We start from the raw sequence: 11505 nt of genomic DNA on the forward strand, positions 1-11505 counted from the left end.
TGATTTCACCATCCCATATATCAAGTGACTTTATACCAAATAAATAAGTGTTCAAATAATAACTGAATTGCCACAAGTATTTGTCAACTTCTCCTCAAATCTCAATTCTTTTTAAAATAATTTAAAAAAAGCAACTGAAGAGGAATAGTGTGGAACATATTGTAATCAAAGAAATCACTATAGAAAATATAATAATCCCACTGAACATCTCCTTAACAGGAGATTTTGTCTAATTTAAATAAATAACATTGTATGTAACTAAGGAAAAACACACTTTTTCATAAATATTAAAGGTATAAATAGTATATTAAACATGCACTGCACAAACGTAAATATGAGCTCAGAATGTCAACATTAATCTGGCTGTTACCTAAAACTCAATATGTTGTGACTCATTCAATAAATAAACATCATAATTTCATTTTAATATCACTTTAGGAAAACTACATTAATTTTATACCCTCCCTCAAGCAATTCTCCCCTGTGAATGTTGGTAATTATGGAATTATTCATCCAAAACGTTTACTGTAGTAAATAAATGAAAATGATAACACGATGATTTTAAACAAGTAGTTATGCAGTCATTTCATTAATATTATTCCATGTAAGCCAAACAAATTGTCATATTTACATGTATAAGCAAGACGCAATTGCTATTATTTTAAATAAAATGATGTTGAGCACTTTTATAAATAATGTTTCTTTTCCTGAACTAGTTGGACGATGTCACCTTGAGATTGACCTTGCCTCCGTCTCATTCTCTCTTTTGTATTCTTCATATATTTGTCGGAAATCGCAAACATAATTGTATTGCTGAAACAAGAAAGATAAAAAACTTTGTAAACAATTTACATGTATATATCAAATGAGATAATAAGTGAAAAAGCATTCAAGAAGAGAAACCATTTTTAAAATTCAGTACTCAAAATTAAACAGGGAGAGAGGGGCGATAATAATTGTCTGTTTTGACTGGTATTTTCACATCAAGATATAAAGATTTATTTGTTGGATTATAGAAAACATGTATTTGCATTCATTCAATTAAAGAAAGAGCAATCAAATATGAAGACACCATACTAATTTACAAAAGTAAACATTTAGCATTATTACCCCTCACTTTTTTCGTAATGCTAATTTCCCATAGGCCTCTGGGAGTTATTTTTACTGTTAATGCAAGTGTACCACGTGACTAAGAATTTTGTACTGTTACATAGGTAACAGTATTTTTTAATAGTATAAAATCTGGTCACGTGGTCTATTTTCTAAATAAAATGAAATAAATGGCCGCCATTTCTCTCTCGATTCATTCTTATTTTAAACCCCGATAGGACATCAATTTCTTCTCTGGAGTAACTATGACACCCATACAATTTAGTTGTTTGCACCCTGGTGTGCTTTTCGTGTATAAAATATCTTTTTGTTGAATAGTCAAAAAGTGAACATCCGTTTTCAACGGAAGTACTTGCAATGTAAATAATGTGTCAAACTGGAACATGCAGACGATTTATGCATGCAACAAAGGATTATTTAACAATTTTAATCAGTGAAACGTTACAGAGATGGTGGACAGACATAGAATATCATCGTTATTTTGTAAAAAACCATGCTAAGAATATTCTGGAAACAGAAGGATCAGATTTGACAGATCATAACCGTGTAAATGGGTTAGTGTTTTGTTTTCTAAATAAAACCTAGCTTATTGTATGTTTATGATTTGTAGATATCATCACTTGCATAAAGAATAAAGGAAAAAGAAAACTTCTCAAGTAGGCCTAAAGTACACTTAAAACTTAAAAGGTAAGGACAGTTTAGTTATTGTTACTCTTGGTTTATTTTTGTTACAGTTAGATTTAGTTGACAATTTCAGATCATCGCAGTATTTTTGTTCGGGGTAAAAAAATAAATAACTCGTAAAATACTGTTAAACGCCTCGGATAACAGTATTTTCCTCGGGATGATATTTTTACTGTTACCCACAACCCATGTGTTATTTATATACTAATCTTTACTAATTACATAATGTTTTAAATATATTTAGAATGAATGCTTCCAATTGTAACATCACGCTACATTAAAGAAAAGAAATAAAGTCAGCCATTTTATTTTTTCTTGTAACTGTTTCGTGATTTGCCCTGCTATTGCTTCAGTCAATATGACATATTGCCCATGAATATCACATCATATTACATGGCTCACTTGTCAATAACTGTTTAATAATGGCACTGGCATAATTATTTTCAGTTACTGTCTATGAGTCCATTCAACTATACCTACCTTCACTGACTGTATAGCCCCTGGTCCTCTTAACTCTCTGATTTTATCTATAGCTTTCTGTGGTTCCAAACTTTCATCTACCACCAACATAGCACACACTGCAACTGTCAAATTAGGAGACACAATAATATTATTATTATTAAACAATAATTTTTTGTATGCTTCTTATATTCATTTTAAAGTGTAACATGTAAACTTTTAACTGTTAGTAACAATTTATACATACTAAATCTCAAATAAATAATTCATTGATGCTTTGAAATATTAATTCAATAAATCCTTTCTCAATGAGGTTGACAATTTAGCTTAGAAGATATTTGCGAGTCCATATCACTTGGACAAAGAAGGTTGGAAACACTAATGCATGCACATTATACACCGAACCACCACTACAGCCACTAAGTCTTAGCTATCTTGCAAGTAGGCTTGATAAAAATGATAACAACAAATTTTGAACCTACTTCACCCGCCTAAGGGAATTTTACATGAAACACAAAATTGTACTATTACAAAAAATTTAAGTATGGATCTGGACTTTCAGTACAAAATTTTGATCAATGCTATTTCTGCACATGCCAGTCACAATAAATTCATTAAAGAAATATAATGAAATAACTCCTCTGTATGTGTCAACAGAAATACATTTGTATACTTGCTATCACTATTTCAAAACCACAAAATGTGACAAATACTAAATTAATACAGGATATGGTCATATGATCATATGTTACAGGGTATATTTCATGCACAGTCATCAATTCATCAGTCATTGTGCCAAGTACCGGGTAATTTCAAAATCCATTAAACAATAAAAGAAATTATGGACTGCACACAAAATATACCCTATAAAAGATTATGTTAAGCTTTGACCTCTAAGTGTGGCCTTGACCTTGGAGAAAAGGGTCCGGGTGTTGTGCATGACACATCGTCTTATTATTGTCAACATTTATGCCAAGTATTTTCAAAACTCCTTGATGGATGAGAAAGTTATGCACTGGAAACAGACTATGTTAATCTTTGACCTCCAAATGTGATCTTGACCTTTGAGGTAGACAACTGGTTTTTATGCATGTCATATCGTCTTATTATTGTGAACATTTGTGCCAAATAATTTTAAAATCCCTTGATCTATATGAAAAAGTTATGGACCAGACACAAAATATACCCTGTAACAGACTATGTTAATCTTTGACCTCCAACTGTGACCTTGACCTTGAAGGTAGGCGAATGGTTTTTGCACATGACACATCCTCTCATTATTGTGAACATTTGTACAAAAGTTATGGACCAGACACAACAAACACACTCAAATAGACAATGTTGACATTTAATCACAAAGTGTGATCTTGACCTTGTAGGAAAGGTTCCAGTTGTTGCGCATGACACATTGTCTTATTATAACAAACATTTATGCCATGTTATTTCAAATTCCTTTGATAAATGCCATAGTTATGGACTGGACACGAAAATGTGACAGACCGACAGACGAAGCCTATTTCTATATCCCCCTTTTTCCTCAAAAAGGCAGGGGACCAAAAGATTGGTGTGTATATAAATGTATGCATTAACTTACCCAAGCAGGACCGTCCTAATCCACCAAAACAACTAGAAAATAGGAAATTACATAGTAAATAGCACAATAACCATAAATATGCCAGAACTGTAATGATAGGCAGTATTTGTCACAATAGAAATGTTGCAATAATGTTGAGAGTGTATCTGTTGGGAGAGAAAAAAACTCATAACTGCAGCAATTAACTTTTTTTTAATTTCTAAATCAGTGTATATTAGGTGTACATGAACTGATGTGCGTCAGTATTTTTACCAGTACAAAAAAAAACAAGAAAAAAAAAACAGTAACAAACCGTGTACATGTATATTTAAATATATATACATGTACATTCCAAATAAAAGTGGATAAAAGGATTTTAAGAAAACTATATATAATTTATATGACATAAATACTAAGTGCACATTTCAAGGAAAATATACTTCAAAATACATTTCAAAGTTTCTTACTGCACCAAAGGTTTTCTTCCGTTACGGACTGACACTTGTATCTCATCAACCATTTTCAGCAGACTTGGCATGTTTGGAGTCTGTCCGTCTGGGAATGGGTAATGATGTACAACAATATCGGCACCTGTCATTTCATTGAGTAACCATGGAACACGATACTTGTTTAACTCTCCCTTTGTACATAATGAAAACACCTCATCTACACCTTCTGACTTTAGGCATTCTGTGGTGAAAACATTTGAGCCGTGTCATGACAAAACCAACAAAATGGGTTTGCGACCAGCATGGATCCAGACGCAGTCTGATCAGGATCCATGCTGTTCGCTATCAGTTTCTTTACTTGTTATAGGGTCTGTAAGCGAACAGCGTGGATCCTGATCAGACTGCGCGGATGCGCGGGCTGGTCTGGATCCATGCTGGTCGCAAACACATTATGTTGGTTTTGTCGTGACGCAGCTCATTTTTTCTTTGATTTAAGAAAGTGAAGCAAGGAAATCATTTATTCATATTTTATCAAGATATAATTGTCTTACTTTAAGGTGAGAAATCAAAATTATCATAAAAAGAATTTTTAATTTTACATTTGTTATAGTAATACTATACTGGTTGGAGAGATAACTCCGACACTAAATCACTATTCATTTTAAATATCTTTTTTATTTTTGTTTATATTTTAAATTTTTACCCACCTAAACAAAGTTAGGTTCAAACCTTTATAATCATGTGCAAATTTCCTTTCTTGAAATGGAAACTGGTACTTCCTTAAGGTCCTGAATAAGGTATCTGAAACATGGTCTTTTAAACCCTTGACAGTAGATAAAGTCGACACTTTAATTTTAAAGTATATACTAGCTTGAAAATTAGAACTAATCATTTATTTTTACATTTTATACGCTTTATCTATGCCTTATTGATAATTTAACAAATTTTTAAAGAAATTTTCCCAAGTCACTACCCTGTGTTCAAGACAATTCTAACCACCGTCTGGAAGTTAAGTAAAAAGAATGTTTTGTGGCTGTTTTTGTAACAAAAAATTGTGGTCAACATAAACACATTTAAAAGTTTACCAAATTTAAAAAATCTCATCACAGTCTGTCCTTCTCCTTTATTACTAGGTGACCATGTCCTTGTTTGTTGACAAGAAAAGATAAATAGAAAAATTAAACCAAGTGTCGGGTTTATCTATGTGTCGGAGTCATCTCTTCAACCAGTAAAGTAAGTGATGCAAAGATAACTATTAATGAATCATATCTTAAATAATTCTACTTTAAAAGGTAAGATATCCTAATAATCATTATAAGAATATGTTTGTAAAATATTGCACTATTAACTTTAATAATATTGAAAAACCTGATGTCTGAATCAGAATGTTCTATCCATTAATCCATTGTTGTTCATTTGACACAAAAGTAGAACCTTGAATAGGGATAGGTTCCAAATGCTTGTATGTATGTTTGCAAAATTTTGTCAAGCTTTCCAAATTTATTTTTCCTTAAAAGCATCAACCCTCTATGTAAGTCTCCATGATGTGTTTCATATGTCAAAACAATTTCATGCACAGAAAAGAACTTTGAAATTGAAACACTGAAGATTTTGAAGCATTTGTATGTACACTATATAGATACTTACTGATATCATTCTCAAGGCTTCTCCAGGTATTTTTAAATTTACATCCTGAAAATATTACATATATAGAAAAGTACCTTTCTTTAAAAGATAGTTACGGTTATTGAGCACTGAACTTCTACTCAATAAAAGTTATCAATCTGTTATTGTATGAATATAAAGTTTAAATTGATACCTCAAATATTTTTTTATTATAAATGCCCCAGACAAAAATTAAGTATGAAAATCAACAAAGGGAAATAACTCATAAACAAAGAGAGTTATGCTTCTTACACACAAAAAAATCTCTCATTCTTATTTATATACACTTTTCTTCTTCTCAATGAGATTTTTTCATCTGTGAAGTTTCAAAATGATACCAACAATAACTTTTTAGTTATACCTCAGACAAACACTCCCTGACAATCAGACAGACAAGCTGACTTAAGTTTAAATTACCCTCCTTATCACTTTGTTGTAACAACGGTATTATAAACATGTTTAAATTAAACGTAAAACTTCAGCTAATTTTAAATCAAGTAAATGATTTCAAACATAAGGATAATACCAGGTAGTCCACTGATGCCAAGTTTGTCCAGCCCATCTCCAGTACCAAGTTCTAACCTGTATAAAAAATTCAATTTTTATCATAAAAATCAAGAGAAAATGATAAACCTCTTTGGTTTCTTCTAAAAACAAGAGGGCCATGATGGCCCTGAGGTCGCTCCCCTGTATATAGGCCCCCGGAGCGGGGCCAGTTTAAACCCCAGGGCTTTTATTTGAACAAACTTGGAAGACACTCATTAGAAGATGTTTCACAATGTTAAGTTTTTACTACACACATAAAATGAAAAACAATGATCTCACCTGCCCTCCTTCCCTCCCGGCAGGGCCAATTTTCACCCAAGGGCTTTTATTTGAACAAACATGGTAGACATCCATAAGAAGATATTTCATGCTAAACATCTAAGCTCTAGCTCATTGGGTTTTTAAAAGAAGATTTTTAAGTTTTTACTACACACATATAGTTAAAAACAATGACACCCCTGGGGCGGGGCCAGTTTTGACCCCAGGGCTTTTATTTGAACACACTTTGTAGACGTTTACTAGAAGATGTTTCATACTTAATATCTAAACTCTAGCTATTTAGGTTTTTTCAAAGAAGATTTTTTAAGTTTTTACTATATGCATATAGGGAAAATCAAGAACCCCCGGGGCGGGGCCAATTTTGACCCCAGGGCTATTATTTGAACAAACTTTGTAGACACTCACTAGAAGATGTTTCATGCTAAATATCTAAACTCTAGCTATTTGGGTTTTTTCAAAGAAGATTATTTAAGTTTTTGCTATACACATATAAGGAAAATCAATGACCCCCGGGGCGTAGCCAATTTTGACCCCAGGGCTTTTATTTGAACAAACTTGGTAGACACCCATTAGAAGATGTTTCATGCTGAATATCTTAGCTCTAGCTCTTTGAGTTCTTTCAAAGAAGATTTTGTAAGTTTTTACTATATGCATATAGGGAAAATCAATGACCCCCTGGGGCGGGGCCAATTTTGACCCCAGGGCTTTTATTTGAACAAACTTGGTACACACTCATTAGAAGATGTTTCATGCTGAATATCTAAGCTCTAGCTCTTTGGGTTCTTTAAAAGAAGAATTTTTAAGTTTTTACTATATGCATATAGGGAAAATCAATGACTCCCTGGGGCGGGGCCAATTTTGACCCCAGGGATTTTATTTCAACAAACTTGGTAGACACTCACTAGATGATGTTCCAAGCCAAATATCTAAGCTCTAGTTCTTAGGGTTTTTTAAAAGAAGATATTTAAAGTTTTTTCTTTCGGTTGCCATTGCAACCAGAGTTCTGCATGGAATTAAATTCTTTGAACAATTTTTAAAGGTGACCACCAAAGGAACATTCCTGTGAAGTTTGGATGAAATTGGCTTAGTGGTTTATGAGGAGATGTCATTTAAAGAAAAAGTTTACGGACGGACGCCGGACGAAAAGCGATCATAAAAGCTCACCCTGTCACTTTGTGACAGGTGAGCTAAAAAAATGGAAGTATTTTCAACGTAAATTTTTTCATAACAAAACTATCTGGTATTGACTTTGTAGATTATGATAATCTGTTTATAAAGGCAATGCATATCATCATATTTTTTATTAATATTAAAATAACAACTGTACAGAAACACTGACAAGTTTCAAAAGTACATGTAGCCTGGGACATACGTATGTCCCAGATGTAGCCACTGGTATAAAAAAAAACAAAAACACTGCAACTGAGAAAAGAAAGAATAAGTTTACCATGACAATGTAAAAGGTGACAGGTCAAGTTCTCCTTCTTCCTCATCTGACGAGTCAAATCCAGACTTTCCTTCACTTTCTGTACTTTCAGCAGCCTAGAAAAAAGAAATTTACTCACTTTTTTACACCACAACAACTTTGTTATTTACAGAAATCAATTACTTCAAATAAAAATTTATTACTGGAAATAATAAACACAGGAATTCATAACAGAAAGCAAGGTCTTTCAAATAGAAAGACCCACAGACTGTGATGCATTTCCCAATATTGTATATATTCCTTTCTTGGTCTTTGATTACCTTTTCATATCATGCAAATGCCATTAAAAACCAATACAAATATAAATAAAGGCAGAGCAAGATCAGTGAAAGTGCATCAATGTCAGCGGTCCTATAAATATGCTTTTATTCTATATAGAATTACCCCTGTGGGTACTGTTATAACCAATTATTATTGGTTTAATTGTTTCGGATAATTTGAATTTATAACAACAGCTGTAAGTAGGGCAAGTAATGCTCAACTGTTCTCTGTGTTTGATAGTATAACAAGAGCATGGAGAATATAGAAATTTAGAATCTTTTACGTAAGTTAGTAAGTTCAATATGGGTCATAACTCTCATTATTCTGCCAAAAATTGAACAGGTCTAGGATTTCATGATATTTATGGACTGTCCTTAAATTTATGGATACTGTAGACTAGAAATTATCAAGATTTTTTTTTAAGTCCAAAAACTTACAGTGTCTATTATAGGAGGGGGGATGGGGAAATTCACTCATATTTTTGAGAATTCTCTCCTATTTTTTCAGAGGCAGGGGGGAAATTTTACATACAGAAAGAAGGGAAAAGATGAACAAATGCAATAAATTCTTGCAATTCGATAAAAATCCCCCCTGTTTTTCAAATCCTAGAGTAGACACTGCAGATATTCAATGTATTTAATTTTATACAAAAACCCACATTTTATACAAAAACAAGTTGTATATTGAGTGTTTATATTAACAAGGGTAATGAGATAAGATCATCTTTGTTACTTTGTATGATGACTTTGAAATTTTTGTTAAAAGTGAAAACTGAAAGTCATCAAAGTATTCTGAATCTTGCCATCCAATGATACAGTACTGTGATCCTACATATTACCGGACAAAATATGATGTTTTTTCGCTGTAACTTTTATCTAAAACAATAAAAAAGAATGGAATTTTACCCAAAATTATATTTGGGTTCTAAATACAAGTAAACATTAATTCGACAAACATGCAATTAAACATTTGACCGTAGAAATGTGTCTTTAAAGTAAGGCATTAAAAAAGAGAAAAACTCGTGTAGACAGCTCAATTTACCAGACATTGCGTTTTAATTTTTTTGTAAGTCCTGAATTGAAATTAATCTTTAAATATTAAATCAGCATGGAAACTACAACTATTGAAAGGCAAGGTTAAGCTATTGAAAAAATAACAGTATCTCACTAAAACAAGACACTGCAGCCATGCTTGTTACGAAGAGGCCAATATATGGGGTCATATTGAAATTAACACTATTAACTCAATTAACGTATTGATACTTAACGAATCTTAAACGTATGAAACATTTTAATATTTAAATGGAATTTTGTTCTATGTCATACCATTCCCTTTGGTCATCATGTAGCATGTTACAAAAGCCATAAAATCAATTTTATTTACATTTCATGTAGTGTTCCTCCAATGGGCGTAACTTGTTTCTTTATATGTTTTTTTAATTCGCACTTCTTTGTAAAAGACAACAACAAGATAATGTTTAGACTAAATTTAAAATTACTTTCATCATTAAAATATGTTACGTTTGTCTCTTGAGGTAACGTTGAAAAGAATTAAAAGTAAAACCTTTCTAAAAAAAAAACATTAAGGGTCTACATATTCGGGCCTGCGCAGAACAGATAATTCCCCCGCATGACCAGGTCATGAAATAACTAGTCAACAAAAGGGCATGTTAGTAGATAAAGATCTGAATCAACAATATTTATCTGAGACTGGTTTTGTTGTTATTTACTTTGAAATAGAAAGTGTGTGTACAAATCAGAATGTATGATTTTTGAATCGAAGCAAAAAATAAAGCACTATTCAGCAGTAATAGCTTTTGTCCGGTAAACTGATTGTCCGGTAAATATATAGGACCCAAGTACTGTTTCATTTAATCATATAATCATTATCAGTAATCTTATTCTTTATAACCTGTGGTTTTGAATTTAATACAACTTATACTATTTTCGTAATTAATGTTGATAAATTTACAGATAAAAAATCTATAGAATTATAGATGGTCAATAAATTTACAGACAGTTCATAAATATCATGAAATCCTAGACCTGTTAAACACGGTTCGTTAAACATAGTCCAACTAATTGTACTGCGCGAAGAGATATTGTGCTATTTTCGTGTCTGGGCAATATCTCACCTCTACAAGCGAGATTCTGCCCCAGAACGAAAATATCTCTGAATCAAGCTTTGGCACGTCAATATATTTTGACTACTGTTAAACAGTGTTAAATCCAAGTTGGAATAAATGTGTGAAATTTCAATCTTTTCCCTTCAGTACAGTAGTTTGGAGGTACCAACTTGCAAACTTGCATACAAAAACTTAACCAACAAAGTGTGATGCCAAAAAGTCGAAAACTACATTACACCTTTATACCTTAAATGTTATGGACAAGATTAACATTTTACAGTAGACACGTAATTATTTGAGTACGAATGATTTCATGAAATAATTTTCTGTTACTTCTACAGACTACAACAATTAATTTCTATGTCAGGTCATTATTTCATATTAGAAATGAATATCACTTTTACCATAGTAGGTGTAAGAACCATTTTTTAAAAGCTTTTCATAGAATATAACGGTGTTGTTTCATGTCAATTTTCTTTTTCTTTACTTCAATGTAGAGTAATTTCCCTTAGCTATTTGAAGTTTCCGCCTTTAGGCAATTCACCGCTAGATTTTTTGTATACTAGATTCAACGCTTCTAAATATTTTAATTTTGCACACTATATCCGCTTAGCTGTAATTTAAATTATCAACATCCTTACCTTATCATGGAGCTGTGACTATATTTTTTTCAGAAAGTCTAAATAACAAATGTTCATTTAGGCGATCACAATAATCCAAAGCTTTAGCAATTATCTCGTGCGCACCACTCAACACGACTTAGTAACTCGTAGCCACGACATAGTATCTCGTGCGAATGATATAAATTAAAACACATACATGTCGCCTGTGTATCACCGTATCTGTGCCATCTTAGACATTCTTCATA

At 32.1% G+C, this 11505-nt stretch overlaps 1 protein-coding gene across 1 annotated transcript; it reads right to left on the reverse strand.

Moving 5' to 3' along the window:
* Positions 1-673: 673 nt before the first annotated feature.
* On the reverse strand, positions 674-11163 carry LOC132742963 (cyclin-dependent kinase inhibitor 3-like). Its single transcript, XM_060731464.1, has 8 exons — positions 11042-11163; positions 8213-8307; positions 6467-6522; positions 5923-5967; positions 4294-4516; positions 3848-3879; positions 2275-2378; positions 674-813 (listed from the first exon to the last, which is right to left on the reverse strand). The coding sequence occupies exons 1-8, from the start codon at positions 11060-11062 to the stop codon at positions 727-729; spliced, it is 663 nt and encodes a 220-aa protein (XP_060587447.1). The 5' UTR covers positions 11063-11163; the 3' UTR covers positions 674-726.
* Positions 11164-11505: the final 342 nt, after the last annotated feature.

The sequence above is a fragment of the Ruditapes philippinarum genome, unplaced genomic scaffold (genome assembly GCF_026571515.1).
Source record: "Ruditapes philippinarum isolate M1 unplaced genomic scaffold, ASM2657151v2 ctg7094_1_1_1_1, whole genome shotgun sequence".
NCBI classification, from domain to species: Eukaryota; Metazoa; Mollusca; class Bivalvia; order Venerida; family Veneridae; genus Ruditapes; species Ruditapes philippinarum.

What these genes read in the sequence shown, in the direction of transcription:
- LOC132742963 (XM_060731464.1), bottom strand. Translation starts at nt 11,062, where the DNA reads ATGGTTCTTACACCTACTATG. An exon ending in TCACCTTTTACATTGTCATG is followed by an intron (nt 6,523 to 8,212) that starts GTAAACTTATTC and finishes TTTTTTATACAG; the next exon opens with GTTAGAACTTGGTACTGGAG. An exon ending in ATTAGGACGGTCCTGCTTGG is followed by an intron (nt 2,379 to 3,847) that starts GTAAGTTAATGC and finishes CTAATTTGACAG; the next exon opens with TTGCAGTGTGTGCTATGTTG.